We start from the raw sequence: 21,217 nt of genomic DNA, 5'->3' as shown, positions 1-21,217 counted from the left end.
CGCCACGGACACGCCCCTCTGCGAAAACTCTAGATCTTCACAATATATCATCGCTAGAGCTTTCAGATAACACAACCCTAATTTGGTGCTGATACGAAAAATTTTGTGTGAGGAGTTTGTTACTCCGTAAAACATGTCATTTCCTGTGGCCAGCAGGTGGCGCTGTAACTGTATCTGGATATTGGCATGTAAACGTGTTCAGGTCAGGACTCTTATCAAACATGTGAATTTTGAGGCAGATCTGATAATGCATGCCTGAGTTATAACGACTTCCTCTTTTGTGGCGAATCGTCAAAGTTTGCGAGGCCGCCACGGACACGCCCATCGATGAAAACTCTAAAGCTTCGCAATTTAACATCGCCAAGGCCTTTAGATGACAAAACCCAATTTTGGTGTCGATCGGATAAAATCCCTAGGAGGAGTTCGTTAAAATACAACGCCTGGAAATGGCAAAAACGCCACTTTTTCGCCACAGGAAGTTAAAAATATCTGACTTCCTGTTGGGTTTGAGATATGGCTGCAAGAGACTTTTTCGTATGTTTTGGCATGTTGGAGGTGTGTGTCAATTTTCGTGCATGTGCGTGATTCGTGGATCAGGGGCTCGTCCGTTTAATTTTTCTAGGTGGCGCTGTCGAGCCATTTTGCCACGCCCACTTCCGAAGCCCATAATAAACGTAAATTTTCACCACTTCTGAGGCGTGTGCAAAGTTGCGTGAGTTTTCGGGCATGTTTAGCCCCTCAAAACCGCGATTCATTCCGGACGAGAATAATAATAATAATAATAATAATAATAATAAACGGAGCAATTCCAATAGGGCCTTGCACCGTTCGGTGCTCGGTCCCTAATAAACAGAGCAATTCCAATAGGGCCTTGCACCGTTCGGTGCTCGGTCCCTAATAATAATAATATTACTACTATTTATTAGAAATATAATATATAGTATATATTTTACTATGCATACAACTGATTCAGACATGTAGACTCATCTTTTTTAAACACTGAATAATCTTCACAGTGGACAGATGTTTTTTTTTTTTTTTTTAGCACTTTGACAGTTAATCTGCTTCCATTGTGGTGATGAACTCTTTATTTATACCCTTTTGTTCATACAATGCAAAAACAAGACTGAAAAATCCAGATTTATTCCCCTGATCTCACTAATCCAAACACAAACTAACTATGCATTGAAATGAACCAGAGTGAACTGGAGATGATGTGCAAAGGCTGGAGTGTGACAGCAAGTGCTTGTAAATCTGCCCTGTTTGGACTGTTCATATATACAGATCACACACTATATTAGCAGGCTTTAAAACGCAACGTAAACCAGTCCAAACATATATCTAGGTGTCTTCAATAAAATACAATAAATGAAATACCTTTTATTATATAATTTATTGATTATCTTATGGGTTTTTTTTATCTTAAAGTAATGTTGCATTTTAGTTTAGTTTAGTTTAGTTTAGTTTAGTTTAGTTTAGTTTGATTTGATTTGATTTGATTAATCATTTGTTGTTGTACATTTATTTAAAATTACATTTATTATTTATATATTATATTACATATTTATAAACACTATTATATAATATTAGGGCTGGGTGCAATGGCAGAAAGGCACTCTCTATAATTATTTTCCATATCGAACGAAGACAATAACTATTTTGATATACATATCGATATACATTTTGTTAATGCTTCCAGATTTAAAAGAGTACATCAACAATGACTGAAGCCATAAAAATTAGAAGGTCCATTAAATTACATATTAACATATATCATATTAACATGATTCAAAATTGGTACATCTCTAATATCAATACATTTTAGATTCCCATTGTTGCACATTTCTGTGTGATTGACTCTTAGATCAATAAAAAAAGTCCAGCGCTAATATAGCTGTTGATGACATAAATTTCATTGTGATTCGATATTATATTATATTATATTATATTATATTATATTATATTATATTATATTATATTATATTATATTATATTATATTATATTATATTATATTATATTATATTAATTAATTCACTCATTTTCGTGTTGGCTTAGTCCCTTTATTAATCTGGGGCGCCACAGCAGAATGAACCGCCAACTTATCCGTCATATGTTTTACACAGCGAATTCCCTTTCAGCTTCAACCGATTTCTGAAAAAAAATCCATACATTCACATTCATACACTATGGACAATTTAGCTCACCCAATTTACTTGTACCACCTGTACGAAGTCTTTGGACTTTGGGTGAATCTTCACACAGAAACGCCAACTGACGCAGCCGAGGCTCGAACCAGTGACCTTCTTGCTGTGAGGCGACAGCACTACCTACTGCGCCATCGCCCTATGTTATATTATATTATATTATATTATATTATATTATATTATATTATATTATATTATATTATATTATATTATATTATATTATATTATATTATATTATATTATTTTGAGTTATGTTATGTTATGTTATGTTATATTATATTATATTATATTATATTATATTATATTATATTATATTATATTATATTATATTATATTATATTATATTATATTATATTATATTATATTATATTTTTGCCCGTTCAATAAAATTTTATTGTAAGAATATAATGTATTGTAGAAATGTAAAAAAATAATAATAATTTTAAATGTTTTTCCTAATGTATGCCTGCAGGTGGAGCCCACAATGCAGCAGTATGAGCTGGACACTTTTGGGAAGAGCCACGACTTGATGTCCAACTTCTGGAACTCCTGCTTTGATGACCTGATGAGCACCGGTCAGAGGAGAGACAAGGAACGCTCTGATTCAAAGGCCAAATTTCAGGTGTCTCTAAAACTTATTTATTGTAAAACAAGGGTTGTTCCTGTTCTTACTGCAGTCTCTCATTACTTATCAAACACCAACCCATCAATTGACTGGTAGATCTTTATCTGGCTATCAGTAGATCCTGAGAATGACTGATGAATAAGTACAAGAAATGCATAGTGACCTCTTTTTATTTTTCTTGATCTAACTGCTGTTTTTAAATGTCAACATCCAGCTCTTCATAGGACATTCTGCACCCTATGAGGAGCCAGCCTCAAAATAATAAGGGGCCGTTTACATATCACATTTTTTTGCATGCTCAAGTTCCTTATTTCAAATGAAGATGTGCTACTTGTGCACTCCACTAAGAAACAAAGTGCACACGTTGTGATATGCATATGTTTTCTATTCCACATTTTCTATACTATACAGTGCAGTGAGTTTAAAAAAATAAACTTTTTTTATTTAAACTGTGAAAAAGCATGGTCAAGTAAAAGCTATCAAAACTTGATTCATTGGAGGGCAATCTGCATGAACTATGGAGCTAATAAGTTGCCAAAACAATCTGAACTTGAATGATTGACAATTGTAAGTAAATCTGAATTTTTATATGCTCTTAAAATTGTTTTGAATTTTCATTTCTTAATTTGAATTTGAATTTCATAACTTGAATATTGAACATCTGAATTTTAAGAAGTTAAATATTGGTTATATTATATTATTATATAATTCAACAGCCCATCATTAGGCCCACATGAAATTTGCACGCACAGAAATCCGCAGATTTTAGCCCATCATTGAATCTATGTATTTACTTGTGTAAGTGTGTGTAAATTTATATTTATCCAGTTTTTAATTAATTTCACTAATATTTTTGTGAAATAATAAAAGTAATATTAAAATGTTCATATGATTTATTTACAATACAGTTTGTAAAGTAACTTTCTGTCTTTTAGTTGAAATATTATATGAGAGACTTGCTTTGTTTACCAAATAAGTGGATCTAATTGGATTTGCGTTGTAAACATTAAATAAAAGGTAATATTTTTATTTTATATATTAAGTTTTAGTTACGATACTACCAAAATCATTCCGCATAAATTCGCATATTTTAAAAAAAAAATTCTTCATAGAAATAGCAAAAAATGTCCAAAGATTTTGTCTAGCCCTACCTATCATTTATTGTTATCATATAACATTTTGAAAATCGACATGATCAGGTTTTACATACAAGACATAAATTGGCCATTCAAGACTTTGACACTCATATTTGTGACTTGTGTACGAATATTTCGACGTTAAAACTTATCTTTAAATTATATTAGAGAACATTTAGATAAATATTTTAAGGGAAATGTTTAAAAAAGTGTCTTCTGGTGGAATTTTAGAATGTTTATCATTAATCAAGTTAAAGGATTGTATATGACTCTTCAGTGTTTTTGTTATGTTTTGTACAATGAATGTTAATTAAGAAACTGATATGATTGCAAGTTATACATTGTTTTTTTGGCATGGGTTTTGCCATGAATATAGCCAATGCTGTAGATATGGAAAACATAATTAAATATTGTTATCATGGTTTGTCTTTGAGCGTCCTGGGTAATTTTATCAAATGAAGTATATTTATAATGAAGTTACCAGTTTGTTGTTGCACTTACTGATTGTGGAGCAGATTCCAGATGATAGGTTTTAGTATTATTAATATATACCAAATAGTTCTAATTGTGGGCAAAATTTTCACAGGTAAATGGCAAACCATATGTGTTTATGAGTGATGTATATGTTTGTAACCGGCTTTGTTGTGTGTTGTGATGTGTACAGGAGGTGATCGTAGATCCGTACCTGAAGCGTGTGCGCACAGAGAACAGCCGCTACCACAATGTGCAGAAGATGATCAACGGCCAGCAGACTGTGGTGTGGAGGCACTGGAGGTCATTACGCAGATTACTGAGCAGCGACAGAGGAGCCTGGCCCCTCAGGTTTGGATGTCTTCAAACACTCTCACTCACACACAGCACGATGCACTCAAGGGCTGTTTTTTTTTTCTTCTTTTGGCTCATTTAGTTTGCAGCATTATTATTATTAGCAAGCATAAAAATTGGCCAATATTAACTGGTAAAGTAAATGTATGAAGCTTTTATTTTTGGGTTAGGGTTATCTATCTATCTATCTATCTATCTATCTATCTATCTATCTATCTATCTATCTATCTATCTATCTATCTATCTATCTATCTATCTATCTATCTATCTATCTATCTATCTATCTATCTATCTATCTATCTATCTATCTATCTGTATGTCTGTATGTCTGTCTGTCTGTCTGTCTGTCTTTCTTTTTTTACCTATTATTACAGTAGGTTCAGAAATATTGTTCATTAATTATGTGTGCATTATGTGTACATATGAATTATTATTCATATATTAAGTCTTATAAATAATGTTCATAAGTAACACCATTAGCTATAATAAATAATACTATATAAATAATATATACTATATAAATAGTAGATAATAAATAATACTATATATATATATATATATATATATATATATATATATATATATATATATATATATATATATATATATATATATATATATATATATATATAATGTATATATAATAAAAGTAACTTTTATTACTTTATTGGTATTTTCAATCATCTTTATTTATTTATTAATTTATTTTCAATAACATATGCAGAATAAATCAATTGTATATGAATTTGATTGCAATGAATTAGTGTTTTTTTATTTCTCATTCGTTTATTTATTTAGTTTTTTATTATTGAAATATTACAAAAAATTATAATACATATATTGAAATGATCAAATATTTAATAATTATTTAATATTTATTTCTCCTTTATTTTGCATTGATGTTTTTTATCACTTTTTTAATAAATAATTGCATACAATTTTTGTATATAGTTCTATGTCCCAAGTGCCAGTTTCTGTGCCTGACGATTGGGTTGTCGTGGTCCTAACCTTCGACCACCAGCCGTTTCACAATGCATCGGTCCCTTATGGTTCCCCCTGCAGGTGGATGGTCTCATGTCGCTCCTTCGGGTTAAGCCCAGCCGGGTTCTGTGGGAAATAACCTGGCCACAAGGCGCTCGCAAACGAGCCCCATCCCCAAGCCTGGCATCAGAATGGGCCCTCTGCTGCGCCATACCAGGCAACGTCACGGTCCTCGATGTTAAGAAACTCAAAAGGGGTTATGGACAGTTTGCTGCCGAGTGTGACAGGCTGGGATGAAAAGCAGCTCCTTCAATCTGAGGCTATGGTGCTCCACCAGAAAAAGGTGGTTTGCCATCTCCAGGTTGAAGAAAAGTTCTTACCCCAGATGGAGGAGTTCAAGTATTTTGGGGTTTTGTTCACTGATTTTGATTTACCGGTCAATCTACGTTCCTACTCTCACCTATGGTCATGAGCTTTGGGTCATGACCTAAACGACAAGATCTCAGATACAAGCGGCCAAAAAGAGTTTTCTTTCGCAGGGTGGCAGGGTGCACACTTACAGATAGTGAGAAGCTTTGTCACCCAGGAGGAGCTTGGAGTAGAATGGCTGTTCCTCCACATGGAGAGAAGTCAGCTGAGGTGGCCCGGGCATCTGTTTTAGATGCCTCCTGGACTCCTACCAAGGGAGGTGTTCCAGGTATGTTCCACCGGGAGGAAGCCTCAGCGAAGACCCAGGACATGCTGGAGGGACTATGTCTCTCGGCTGGCCTGGGAATGCCTCAGGATCCCCCCGGAGAAGCTGGAGGAAAAGTCTGGAGAGAGGGAAGTCTGGAGTTCTCTCCTAAGACTGCTGCGCTTGCAACCTAGCCTCGGAAAAGCGGTTAAAAAAATGAATGAATGAATGAAAGTTCATAGTTTGTACAGTATATACAAAAATAGTAATATTTTTTTGTGAATGTAGTGCCATAAAGCATTTATTTTGGATCAATTTCAGAATATATATTTCAAGTAATATGCATCGCCACTTACACTATATATATATATATATATATATATATATATATATATATATATATATATATATATATATATATATATATATATGTGTGTGTGAGTGTGTGTGTGTGTGTGTGTGTGTGTGTGTGTGTGTGTGTGTGTGTGTGTGTGTGTGTGTGTGTGTGTGTGTGTGTGTGTTTGTGTGTAAAATTAAATAAATGTCAAATAAAAGCAGTGTCCGACTGTATACTGAGCTGAAGTGAGCTGCTATACGGTGTTGCTGTATAGAGATAAGTTATATTACGGTGTGTGTAATGATGAACTGAGTGGATGTGTTTGTGTTTCAGAGTTCAGCCAGAGGTGAAATGGAAACTCTCGAGTGCAGAGACATACTCTAAGATGCGTCTGAAGCTGGTGCCAAACTACAGCTTTGACTCTCACTCTGATGCCAGTGCCCTGAGAGATAACATGGGTTAATATCACTGTGCAGAATTCATATTCAGGAAATAAGTATACTGATTAAAAAATCAGTAGTGAGTAATAGACATACAATGGAGATAAAAATGAGAGAAACATCCAGTTTGGAAGTTGCCAAAATTTCAAGTCACTGCTTAGGTTGAATTGAATTTATCCCACCAGAAGTAAGAAAATCATTTTTCAAGCAGGTGTTATTAGTTACATGTACACTGCTGCACGGTATAAAACACTTACAGTATGATGATATTTGAAAAGACAGATTAAAAGTTGCTAACACACTTTCAGTTTCTTTATTTTTTTTATGTTAATCTGGCACTTGGTAGTAATTTTCCTACATGACAAACTCTATGTAACTGAAAGCAGATTACAATCACTGGAAGGTGATAGTAAATGCAAATGCAAGAGTGAATGCATTTTATTTTTATAAGAAGCTGTTTTAGCAAATTATGGTTCCTCCCCTTTGCTCATCACTCAATCAGCCACCAGTTTTCATGCATTGTACAAACAAAATCAGTATAAATTGACCTAGAGGCTAAAAACACTGAAATAACGAAATGGCAGCACAGAGCCCTGATATAAACCTGATTGTAAATTTCCGTAAACTCTTTGGCAACAAAGTTATTGCCACTATAGCCATTGTGACAGAGACAGAGAACTGTGGCAGAGACTGAAGAAGAGTGGGAAGATCACGGCAGAGCAGTTTGAGAGACTAGTGATGTCACTAGTGAAATCTTTCAAGGCAATGAACTAAAATTCCTTCAACTTTTGAAGTATTAATCCTTTTTTCTCTAATTTTGATCTCCGCTATAAAATCAGATATATTTACACCAGATATTTCAGCATTATCTCTGTCCACGTTAACTCTTTGTGTAGTGTCTGTTAATGCTCACATGTTGGTGTTGTGTGTGTAGGAGCAGACAGTCCTCGCAGCTCAACCGAACCTCTTCCGCTTGCTGTTGCCAGGGAAGCCAAAGTTAGTGACATGGATGATGACAAATTAGAAGACGAGGATATTGTTTTCCTTGAAGAGTGAGTCTCCTACTATAACTATTTGTTGTTGTTTTTGTTGTTGTTTAGACATTCTGCTGACAGACAGCTAACTTTATTAGTAGAGTTCATTAAAACAAAGCTAATAAGGCTGTTTATTAGTACTATCCCATTGTCTTAATCCTTCACTTACGAGCGGGCACAAACATTGCAATCTTTTTGGCTCAAAAAGGTCTTACTGTAAAAAAAGGCAGCAGGGCACCAAAAGATTACTGGAAAAAACTGTCGGAATAAAAAATGTAGATAATCTGTAAAAAAACAGTAATTTTTTGTTCCATAATTACAAGTCATTACTGTCATTTTACAGATTTTAACTGTAATTGTACAGGTTATTACTGCCGTTTTACTCATTATTACTGCAAATACACAGAATATTACTGTCATTTTACAAATTGTTACTGTAAATATATAATTTATTAATGTAATTATACCGATCATTAATGTGATTATTGTTACAAATTGTTACTGTAAATATATAATTTATAAATGTAATTATACAGATCATTAATGTGAATATTAGAATTATTACTGCAATTTTACAGGTTATTACTGTAATTATACAGATTAATTAATTTGATTATAAGGATAATTACTGTAATTATGCAGGTTAATAATGTGATTATACAGAATAATTAATATAATTATACATAAAATCTTTAAATATTCCATAATATTTTCCACTTTTAACATACCTTTAAAACTGGAAATAAAACTTTTAAAGAATGATTGAAAAAAAGCTTAGTTACAAATAATTACTGTTGTCATAAAACACTGTAAATATAACTATAAACTATAATATAGTTTAACAAATATTTTAAGGATATGTAGGTTAAACTCCAAAACAATTTTCTTGAAGAAATCCAAAACCGTTATCTATCTCATTTTTTATTTCTTTTTTTAACAAATAACACATTTGGTCATGGTTTAACAACAAAAACAAGGTTAGTGTCATGTGAGGATGCCTGCACAACAAAGTTGAGGATCAAATAGCAGTTTATTAAGATACATACATACAGATAATCCCAAGCGTAAAGTCGGCAACCAAAATAACAAAAGTAAAGGAGTCAAACACAGCAAGGAAAGGGAAACCACATCAAAATGCTCACTAAACAGTTTAAGACTCAGAAACGATGTGTCTGTGTGTGCTGCATTTATAAATCAGTCCATAACAATCTTCTGATGCTGTGTGTAGTCAGTTAGAATTAGGAACCCGGGTGTGCGTGGTGCATGCTGGGAGTTGTAGTTTGTTAAAGTAACGTGTGTAGTTTTCCAGTGATCCGCAGCCTAGGATCACTGGTGATCGTCACAGTGCACATAGCAACATTTTTAAAGTAGTAAAATAAACATTTCATAGTTTACACTGCATTCATTATATGCAGCCTACAAACAATAGACTGTTGTCTCACTTTATTAACCTCAAGTTAATCTTCATGTGTTTACTGTCTTTACTAAAAACAATTTGACTTAATTTGTGTTTCCCTATTTTTACAGGAATAATCTGTAAATATTAACAGAAAATTATGTGTTACTCTCTAAAAATCCATAAAATTTCCTTTAAAAAGAATAAAAATAACGTATTACCAAAATACAAGAAATAACTGTACATTTAATGTTAGAATTTGTTATTACAGAACATATCTGTAAAACAACAGGTATTTCACTGTATAATGAAAAAACTGGAAAATTATACCAAAAAAAATACAGACAATTACCTGTAAAATAAGGTTTATTTTTTACAGTACTTAGTTTATGGTTTGTTAATCGCTATTTCAGCAGCACAGTGCTATATGTTTCTGATGAAAATCTGTTTTATTAAACAAATCTGTTTATTTCTGAGACCTTCAGAGACTTGAGTGTTATTGAGCAGGGTATGTGTGTGTGTGGTTCCTCAGGGCAGAGGAGGCCGAGGAGGAGAGCCAGAAGGAGAAGCTGGTGCTCTCTGAGGACTGTGAGCTCATCACTATAGTTGCTGTAGTCCCGGGTCGTCTGGAGGTCACAACGCACCACCTGTACTTCTACGACGGGAGCAGTGAGAAAGAGGAGACGGAGGAGGGTGAGGAATACTGCGCTGTCAACACACTGCCCAGCCCTTTTACATTCAGCTCTTCTCATTTATTTGCCTCTATTCATTATTCACCAAATCAAGGCTGTCTATAAAACCGGTCAAAAGTTCAGAATAATAGCGATTTTTGTGAAAGAATCTCTTCTGCTCACCATGGTAAAAAATAAAGAACTACAGTAATATTGTGAAATATTATTCAAATGTAAAAAATATCTGTTTTCTGTTTAAATATCTTTTTTTTTACTAGGACTACTGTGGCGGTCAATTGACCTTATTTTTGCAATTTTATAACATTGTTGAAATTACCACACATATCTCTAATTTCCTGAATTTTACTAAATATGTGTATTTCTTTCTGACATTGTTTTTTTTTTTCAAATTACAAACAATAGAGTTCTGATTATTTCTAGCTAGAACTTCCATAGCGGTCAAAATGACAGCATACATATCAGTGTCTACTACTTTTTAAAAACATCTGTTGCCTAGCAACTTCCGGCTACAAAAAACATAACTTTCTGTTGGCAAAAACATAACTTTACTTCAGATTTGTCTTTCAAAACAGCGTTTTCATTCATTCATTCATTCATTTTCTTTTCGGCTTAGTATAATTTTTAAGCTGGGTTCGCCACAGTGGAATGAATTGCCAACTTATTTAGCACGTTTTACCCAGGGGATGCCCTTCCAGCTGCAAACTATCACTGGGAAACATCCACACACACTCATTCACACACATACACTACGGGCAATTTAGCTTACCCAATTGACCTATAGCACATGTCTTTGGACATGTGCCATAAGCGCATTTGCTATTTACAGGACGTAAAGTAAGTCTAAGTGGAAAAACTGAGCATTTCACAAGCAAACAGCTAACAGTTTTTTAACAGAAAACTGTTAAACAGAGCATCTACTATGTGAGAATGAGAGATAATGGATCTACTTTCACTTTCGCTCTTGGATAGGGAAACCTTTACGCACAGACATCAATTAGTCTATAAATAATTAATTGCGTTTGTTAAGCGCAAATATTAATTTCAAAACTATTTCTAAATTCAGTTCTAATTTCCAGCAAACGAATAAATGAACAATAATAACAAAGTGTGCTCAAAAACCTGAATTATATCCTAAAACACATGCTGTGCCCCTTATGGTCTAAAACAGTGGTTCTCAAACTGTGGTACGCGTACCACTAGTGGTACGCGGGCTTCCTCCTAGTGGTACGCGGAGGAATCGCCAAATAATGAAAGAAACAATTAACACTTTTAATCCTTTGATGCGTAATATAACATCGATGTGATCAGCATTGGCTGTTTTGTGAAGCGTACGATCACAACGCTGTGCTTAGAATGTTTACTTTAGTGCTTTGTGACATAAGCTGCTGAAAATCAGTTTCGGAAGTTTAAGAATTGATTCTGAAGGGTGATTTGACTGACATGAAAAGTAGCCAATCACAGTCCACTTTTTCTAGTCGCGTGAAACGTAAGGGCGGGACAAAGGCTTTCTGTGTTGCAGAGACAGAAAAAACAACTTAAAAACAAAAGTTTTGTTGGAATAGTGCTTCTCGGATGTTTTCACTATAGAGATGTCTAGCTGAGTAATTAAACCGCGGACATATTTCCTGCCTTTTTGATTATCTACATACACGTTTCGCTCTCCGACAGCCAGTCGACTTGCCTCTGACCTGTCACTCCTCTAAAAACATTCTGAATGGCGGCGCGGGAATGAAGGTATTGCGCAATAACTCATTTCTGCAAATGTGGCGAGTGCTTTATTTTAACACGAGAGAGCGCATTCATGTACGCAAATCGCTAAAACAGATATGCGAGCTCCTAAATAGGCTTTTTTTTTAAATGAACTGCAAGTCCTCTCATGATCGCCTGTGTGCTCAGATTGAATACAATCGCGATCTCTCCACTATTAAAGTAGACATTATTTATCTTTGCTCCTTGACTAAATTTAGTCAAAAGTATTCAAAGTTATCAAGTATTTAGAATTAGATTGATGCATGATCGATGACTATTCAAATTGTCTTCTTATTTGGCTGTATTGTGAAGTGAAACTTACTTTTAGCAAATGTGGAACTTATTTCTTTACGACAAAAGAATAATGCTGGAAATGTTTCTGGATGAGGTATTTGTGTGATTTATACATTTAGCTGTATTCTGATCTGTGTTAAAGCATTACATGTCAAAACAATTCGTTGTTACTTATTGTTTATTTATCAAAATTAACAATAAGGCTCTTAAAACACTGCGTTGATAAATGTAGTGTCATATTTTAAATACCTCAAGTAAAATGAAGTCATTTGTTTTATTTTTTACTGAAAGTGTACTTGTATTTTTTTTGATATTTTAGATTAAGATCAAGTGTAAAATAAAATCTACATGTGATATACAGCTATTTAAGAAACAATTTTGCCATATTGTAAAGAAAAATAGTGTAAAATATATAAATAAAAGGCTAAATTTAAATATTTTTACCATATACTTTAATTAAACCTTTCAAAGCTTGAAAATATTGTTTAAAAAATGGGCAAAAAGTGTCTCTATGGCCTTAAAGTTTATGTGGTAGTTTTGCCAGTGCTATTGAAAAAAAATTAATTGTCATGAAAGGAAAAATCAACCATACTTCCTTTGTTAGTGAAAATTCCTATACATGTAGCTTTGAGATTTAAGCAATTAAACCATTCAATCAGGTTTACACTTAAAGTGATTTCAAAATGAAAATCTGATAATTTTTTTTCAAAAGTAACCAACTAGTACTTTTTGAAAGAGTAATTTGTACTTTTACCTAATATTAGTATTATTTACTAAAATTTGTGTTATTTTAGCAGTGTAATAGTATTTTTCCTTGAGTACAAAAAGATTTCACAATCATTAAGTGCAGGTTTATTATATTATTAATATATGATTAATAAATATTATTAGTATTATTATTATTAATGGTTTTTATGTGTATCTATTCCTATGCAATGTTTTATGGGTTGCTGAGAATACATTTCAGGTCTTCAATACATAGCATGTCAGTCTTGAAAAAAAAATAGGTGCTGTAATTGATTTTCATTAGGCTGTGCCTGTATGAACCCTGTCATATGTACATTTAACATTTCAAGATTTGTCTAAAAGTGTATGAATATGACATATAGCCTATATTTATGAGGTCCAAGCAGCATTTCCAGCTTTTAAAGAATAGGCTATTATGAATACTTTGGATTTAAGTGCAGCAGTTTTCTTTTTACTTTTTAATAACAGCGCCATTTTTTATAAACCTTTAAAAGCACATTTTAACAAAAACATTTTTTTTTTTTACCTGCAAGCACAGTTAATGTTCAGACTATTTAAAATGTTTAAAGTGACTGACAATAATACATATTCTAAATAATAGGAATTAATCTGCATCGTTTTTAAACTGTGCACACCTGTAGCTGCTTAATTAGGCCCACGACGCTATTTTTTAATACTGGTAAAAAAATAGCGTCGTAAGGTGGTACTTGGAGAGACAATTTTTTTCTAAGGTGGTACTTGGTGAAAAAAGTTTGAGAACCACTGGTCTAAAACCTGACAGGTGGGCAAATCTAAGCTTGTTTTTAATAAAACAAACATAAATGTGGATATAATAAATAATACTGCTAATAATAATAACATTATACAGAAGCAAATTGTTATGAATGAACTGAAAAAGCCTCCCGAGATGAAGACATAAAAGCAGTGATTTTTCATATTTATGTAGGCTAGAAAATAATATGTTTTGTAATATTTTAATCCTTTATATTTATATCCTATATCTATTATTATTATTTCCTATATATATCCTTAATATTAATTTTTTTTCATATGTAAAGATATTTGCCTATTGCTCTCTTGTGCGTATTAAGCAGTGTGTAAGTACTTAGTTTAAACTCTGCGCCGGAGTTTAGACCGGGTTTGTTTTGGTCTAATGAAAAATCTATTTCAGTTTCTCAAAATAGCGACGCACCAGCAGTGTGCCTCAGAACGCCTTCCTTTTTAGACCAGAACGCCTATGGATGCACATATGAGCGCTAATGCATTTGCTATTTAAACAGCGTAGCACAACGCCTCAAAACGACTCTTGCGCCATGCTGAAACTACCAAACAAGTATTGCGCCGGGTTTATGATAGGGCCCTGTATGTTTATTGCAATCACACATGAACACATTAATGCATCTAATGACTTTACATTTTTGTGCAATAAGCTATGATTTTGTAAACTGAACATTGTATCAGTTCATGAAATACGGTAATTTTTCATAAATTTATACAGTTCTATAAAACTTACATATTTTTCACAGAAAAATTCTGCCAACCACAGCTGCTGGTATTTTTTCGTAAATTTAACAGATATTTTACACTATAAGAGTTAGCCAATGAACACTCTCTCAGTGTTGATAATGTTAACACTTTCAAAAGTTTTATTTTTAACACTTTTATAGTGGTTCCCATATAAACTCTGAGAGAGTGTTAAGTTTAACTCTAAAGGAAGTTAAATCTACTATCTAAAATTTGCAGTGCAGTGTCATGAAAAAGCCTTCTCCCCTGCTTGTGAAAGTGAAAATAAAAGTGAGGTGCAGACATTCATGAGAGGTCTAGTAGCCTAACTATACATTTAAAGGCTGTATTACCAATAAGATTTTATTTATGGGTTATCAATTATATGGTAATTGTAGTATTGTTCTATAACTCTGGTAGTTCTAGTGTTAAAATGTAACTTACTCCTCCCATGCTGAAAGCAATATTTTCACCATTGATATTCCTGGATTTAATGTTGCATGATCCTTCTGCAATCAGTTATAACTCATTTTAACATTCTGATTTACTGCTCAATTAATATTACTCGTCAATGTTGAAAATATTTTAGCTGCTTAATATTTCAGTGAAAAAGACTGTTTTTCAGGAATCACTGATCAACAGAGATTTCAGAGGAACGGCATTTATTCAAATCAATAAGAATCTAATATCAAATGTATTCTATTTAACTTAACGATTTAATGTCCTTCCTAAATAACCTTGTTTTTTTGTTTTTTTGTTTTTTTGTTTTTTTCAAAGTGTATGCATTTTTGTCGACTTATTTCAATCAGCTCTAATTGTTCTTTTCAAGATTATTTTTGTGAAGTTTCAAAAACTGAAAGCATGATTAATACTTTAACTAAAACATATTTTTGTTAGTGTATCACGTTTTCACAAAAACCCTATAATTATAGTAATATTAATTATATGAAACAGATTTTCAAGTATACTGTAAAAAAATGCAAGATTCCACACAATCCAGTTATGTTCTCCCGACACAAATCAATTAAGTGAACTTAACATAAAACAATTAAGCTGTTCCAAAAAAATCTCAATAATGTGTGTTATGGAAATCTGCTTAAACGACTTCAGTCAGACAAGGGTTAGAGCAAAGCAAAAAAGTAGTTTTATTAAAAACTGTATGACACCTATCACACACACTGAGTGAATGTGTAAGAGACTGTGTCTTTGCTTTTCAACAGACAGTTTAATACCCATCAGTACAGGTACACACACATTTGTTCCAAACTCCAGGAAAGATACATTTTTGGTGGGAAAGAAAAGATCTTGTGTTTTTTTTAACTCCTGACTAGGAGTGCTACAGTGTATCTGTCTTTTGGCCTTGGCCAGTACCAAACTGCTTCTCATTTTAACAATATACAGTGCAGTACACAGTGAAACAAAACACTGTTCCTCCAGGACCAAGGTGCTACATCAAACAACATACAATGACAGCATAACACAGGACTGTGCATTACCATAAAAATCTAGAGAATTAAATAAATTAAACTAAAATAAATAAGAATAAAAGGGCAAAGTGCAGTTTGTGCAACATTTAGTGCAAATAAGACAGGACAGACAAGACAGGACAAGAAACCGTAATACCGGCCAGTACACTACGGATGTTGTGCAAATATTGGAGCAGATATAAATACTGTACATGTAAACATTTGTTGTCCATCAAGATGTTTATTAAAATTTCCATCACATGTTTCAGCTCGATTTAAATAAGTAGTTGGAACAAGCAACAAAACCATTTTTTGAGCTGTTTATTAAAATAGAAACTAAATGTTTCAGAGTTACTCTTTTATTTTTCCCCACATAAAGCCTTTTTAAAATACTTATTAAATCTTGATGATTATTCCATACAATTTGTACTATCATATGTGTACAGGATAATATATGATTTCTGATTATAATGTGTTTTCTCTGGACTTCTCATCTTTGAAGGCATTGGGTTTGATTTCAAGAGGCCACTTTCCCAGTTAAGAGAGGTCCATCTGAGGCGCTACAACCTGCGGAGGTCAGCGCTGGAGCTGTTCTTCATCGACCAGTCACACTACTTCATCAACTTCCGGAAAGGGGTGAGACACTTAGACAGACGCAAACAGAGAAAAACAAGGGTATCTAGCAGACCGATCTGTTTTCATATTTGTTTTCATCCTCCCACAGGTGCGGAACAAAGTCTACTCCCGGATCCTGGGTCTCAGGCCTCCCAATCTTTTCTACTTTGGTTCCCGTTCTCCTCAGGAGCTCCTGAAAGCCTCCAATTTGACTCACGTATGTCTCATATGAAGAACTCACATTGTGCAAATATTTTTCTTTTTGTGAGACGAGTCTGAGAATTATGCCAGCAAAACTATTGTCTGTGTTTGAATCCATTTCCAGGAAATTATCCTCTAGCACTTACTCCAGACACACTCTTAATGATTATATTGGAGAAAGATTTAGAATCTCTGTATCTTATCTGCTAATAAATAAATTACAGTTTCTGCCAATAAAAACATCCAAATCAAGTTATTATTGTCATTTTTCTTCCTCCTGCAGAGATGGGTCTGCCGAGAGATCTCCAATTTTGAATATCTGATGCAGCTCAACACCATTGCTGGTCGCACATACAATGATTTATCTCAATATCCAGTGGTGAGTTCTCTCAGAGCTAGCATTGATTTGTATTTCTGTGCTTTTGTTTTTGTTGTTTGTTGTTTTGCTTTTAATTGCAAGTTCTTATACATTGTCTGTTGATTTTGTTTTGGGCTGATTTGTTGTGTGTTGCTTTTTGTTTTTTAGTTTTTTGTTGTTGTTTTTTTTCATGCTGTGTTGTGATTTTGTAGTGTTTGGTTTTTGATGTGGTTTTTTGTTTGTTTGTTTTTTCATTTTGTTATGTAGAATTTTGTGTCTTTTTGCACTTAGAGATATTCTATGTTGATTTGTTGTTTTGTGGTTTATTTGTTGGTTTTTATTGTGTATTAATTGTTTTTAATTGTGAGTTCTCATACATTGTCTGTTGATTTTGTTTTGGGCTGCTTTCTTGTGTGTTGTTTTATTGTGTGTTGCTTTTGTTTTATAGAATTTCTTTGTTTTCTTTGTTTTGTTTAATTTTGTGTTGTGGTTTTGTAGTGTTTTGTATTGTTTTTTATGTGTTTTTTGTTTTGTTTCATCTGGTTTTGTCTTGTAGTACTTTGTATCAGTTTGCATTCAGAGCTAGTATTGATTTATTTTTTTGTGGTTTATGTTTGTTATTTGTTGTGCTTGTTTTTGTTGTGTGTTTATTGAACTGCATAGTAACTGCATAGTTTTAAGTTTGATATTTCTTGGATATCTGATATTTATGCAAAACAAATATAATTAGCTTAAATTCACTGATCTTCAACAGGAACATGTACTCTAACTAGATTAATGGGATTATTACTTGTTCTAAAAACTATTTTTAGTTCTGCTTACATTCTATATGTCATATCAACCTCTACCACTTGATCAATAAAGGCAGACACACAAGTGCACTTTTAAATCTATTAAAAACATTTTTTTTGTTTTCTTAGACTGATCAATGTGTGTAAAATTGGGAACCTTAAACATTTACATTAAAATTGGGAAACATTAAACATTTCCACTAAACATTGAGTTAAGGTTATTTGCATTCTTGTTTTGTCAAATTTGTTGTAAAAAGTTAATAAACGTCACACATCACACGACTTATTTTTTATCATACTTAAATATGTAAATACATCAAATGTAAGCTTACACATTAACTTGAACAGCTATGTTTTCCCACCCTAACTGTCTCCGTTTCACTGATGCAGTGGTGTTGCTTTTTTAAATATATGGGCATATTTGCTATCAAGCACATCAAGTTCAGCAGGGGAAAAGAATGCTGATCTCTTTTTTTCAGGTGTTGCCATGGAGACTCGTAATATCTCCGCTCCATTGATAATGCCTTTTTATAGTCGTAGTGTGCAAGATTAACTCTGATTTAGTCTACTCAGACTTGATTGACCTAACTAAGAACAGCTGATCTGAAACCGAAAACTCTGAATTTTGAATCTCTTGGTAAGTCAACTCAGAGTTCAAGTTTAAACTCCGAGTTGGATGGACCTCCTTACTGAAACAGGTTCCTCATGGATTGTCTGTTGACTTTGTTGTGTTGCTTTTGTTTGATAGCTTCATGTTTTCTTTCTTTTCATTCATTTTGAGTTGTTGTTTTTTTTTTTTTTTCTGGTTTTCTTTTATTTTTATTTTTTTATGTGGTAATGTTTTGTTTGGGTTTTCCTTTGTTGTTTTTTTGTTTTGTCTCATATTGGTTTTGTGTTTTGTTTTTGTTTTTTGGCCTGTTTTTCTCTTCATTTATTTTACTTTAGTTTAGTTTAATAACAATTGTATTAAACCAGTTTGAATGGGTGATGTATAAATGATAGATGATTATGAATGAAAGTAATAGATGAAATGAATAACAGATAAATACTGTATCTATTATTGATTTTTCTAACAAAAAAAAAAAATCTAAATGTTATCTCATGTCATCTCTTTTATTTTTGCATATATTTTCAGTTTCCATGGGTGTTGTGTGACTACACTTCAGCAGAATTGGATCTGGATGACCCAGCGGTTTTCAGAGATCTGTCCAAACCCATCGGTGTTGTCAACCCTCGCCATGCACAGAACGTCAGGGAGAAGTATGATAGTTTCAATGTCATTTTTGCTCTAATTTTGAATATATATAATGCACAATATATAATGCATTATATATATAATATATATATATATATAATGCACAATAACATAATGTTTTTAGTAGTATAATGTTTTGCTTATGCTCTATGTCTTGTTGTTTTTTTACATAGGTATGAGAGTTTTGAAGACCCAACAGGCACTATTGATAAGTTCCACTATGGCACACACTACTCTAATGCTGCTGGCGTCATGCACTACATGATCCGCACAGAGCCCTTCACCTCATTGCATATTCAGCTCCAGAGTGGCAAGTAAGTACACACACACATACCACTGTTCAAATGCTACAAGTTAAGCCCAGGGGTGTTTAAGCCTGCTTCTAAAGGACTACCTTCCTGCTCAAACACACCTAAACCAGCTGATCAAGATCTTCAGGATCACCAGAAATTTCTAGTCAGACATTTTGGGGCGTTAAAGCTAAAGTCTGCAGGATGTTGATCCTTCTGTAGCAGAATTGGACACCCCTTCTTAAGGCTTAAGGGCCTATTTATTCTGCTTTGTGCAACATTTGTATTTCAGGATTTTCTGTATCAATTTCAGAATCAGATGAGTTATAAAGAATGCATTAATCGCCAAGTGTTTACAAAAACACAAGGAATTGTCTTTTCAGGAGTTCAGAGTACACACCTACATACATATTAACACAAGAGGACAGAAGGACATTTCAATTAGTGAAAAATAAACTACGCAATATGTGCTTTGTTGACTGTTTTGACTGCACATGTAAGAAATAAAAACTATATATTAAAGTATTTACAAGTAAGTAGCTTGATTGGTTACAGAAGCCAACAGTAGGTGTTAATTTAGTGTACACAGGGTGCTTTTTTGTTCCAAATAGAAATTCAACACAAAAAATTCTTGATAGCCCTTTACATCAACTTTTTATTATCAATCTGGGCTTTTTACAGTTATTCATTGTTAGTTCATATCAGCTTGTTTTATTTAATGATAATATTATATACACAATTTGATTTAGTAATTTATTAATACATTTTAAATGAATGCTGTTTAACATGTTTTTAAAAGTACTAGTTATTATTAGTTTACATTAACTATTATTATATTTCTAATCATAACAGTAGGAACCTAGTGGTGAGTGTTGAAAGGATACCTCTACATATTCCTGTATTGATAAGTCAAACTAGGTTATTATGTCTTTAATATTAAAATGAAGTATACATGAATTGTGAATAATCTAGATATGTTGTGGCGATATGGATACAAATCTATAGTTGTAACTGATGGCTTCCTTGAGTTATCCAGGTTTCTCTAAATTAAAGTTTAAAATTATTGATGGGTTCATTACCTCTGGCAGCGGATGTTAAAGTATTATTTATTTGTGTTTTTGGCACTCAATATTATTAGTTTGAAATGATAAGAGGTGTTCAAATATAAAAACAATAAAAATGTTATACACTTGAACACTTTTTGTTTTTAGTTAAATCTTTTTAAATTACTTTTAGTTAACAGAAAGACCATTTTAATCATTTTAAAAGACTGTAAATGTTTTAGAAAACATTGTTACATAAATGTAAAAGTTTTACACATTACATAATCAGGTATTATTACCTAATATATATTATTATATAAGTGCAGGTCAGAATAATTTATTGTTTGCTATGAATGAAGAAACATTATTTCATCCACATTTTTTTATTTTAGTTTAACTTAAGTTTTATTCTGTGCTGATAAAATCCTTTAAAATGAAACCTTATACACACACACAAAAAAATCATCTTTGACCCAATCAATACAATAATTAACGTCATAATTAAATGGCGTGTTTGTTGTAACCCTCTGTTATTGGCCACTAGGTTGCAGTGTTGTTTGT

The 21,217-nt window shown here is 32.8% G+C and overlaps 1 protein-coding gene across 4 annotated transcripts in view; it reads left to right on the top strand.

Moving 5' to 3' along the window:
- The window catches only part of nbeal2 (neurobeachin-like 2), a 178,256-nt gene that overhangs the window by 132,128 nt on the left and 24,911 nt on the right, over nt 1-21,217 (top strand). For all 4 annotated transcript variants that reach the window (XM_073925966.1, XM_003200162.7, XM_073925967.1 and 1 more), the window contains 10 exons: nt 2,678-2,827; nt 4,631-4,788; nt 7,116-7,240; nt 8,157-8,274; nt 10,185-10,345; nt 16,606-16,739; nt 16,828-16,935; nt 17,203-17,298; nt 19,204-19,328; nt 19,497-19,637. In XM_073925966.1, coding sequence (XP_073782067.1) covers nt 2,678-2,827; nt 4,631-4,788; nt 7,116-7,240; nt 8,157-8,274; nt 10,185-10,345; nt 16,606-16,739; nt 16,828-16,935; nt 17,203-17,298; nt 19,204-19,328; nt 19,497-19,637 — 1,316 coding nt within the window. The remainder of the gene's footprint in view (nt 1-2,677; nt 2,828-4,630; nt 4,789-7,115; nt 7,241-8,156; nt 8,275-10,184; nt 10,346-16,605; nt 16,740-16,827; nt 16,936-17,202; nt 17,299-19,203; nt 19,329-19,496; nt 19,638-21,217) is intronic.

Source organism: Danio rerio, chromosome 16 (genome assembly GCF_049306965.1).
Source record: "Danio rerio strain Tuebingen ecotype United States chromosome 16, GRCz12tu, whole genome shotgun sequence".
In the NCBI taxonomy this organism is placed as follows: Eukaryota; Metazoa; Chordata; class Actinopteri; order Cypriniformes; family Danionidae; genus Danio; species Danio rerio.
The sequence above is the reverse complement of the archived record's forward strand: the minus strand, read 5'-3'. Positions and strand labels throughout refer to the sequence as shown.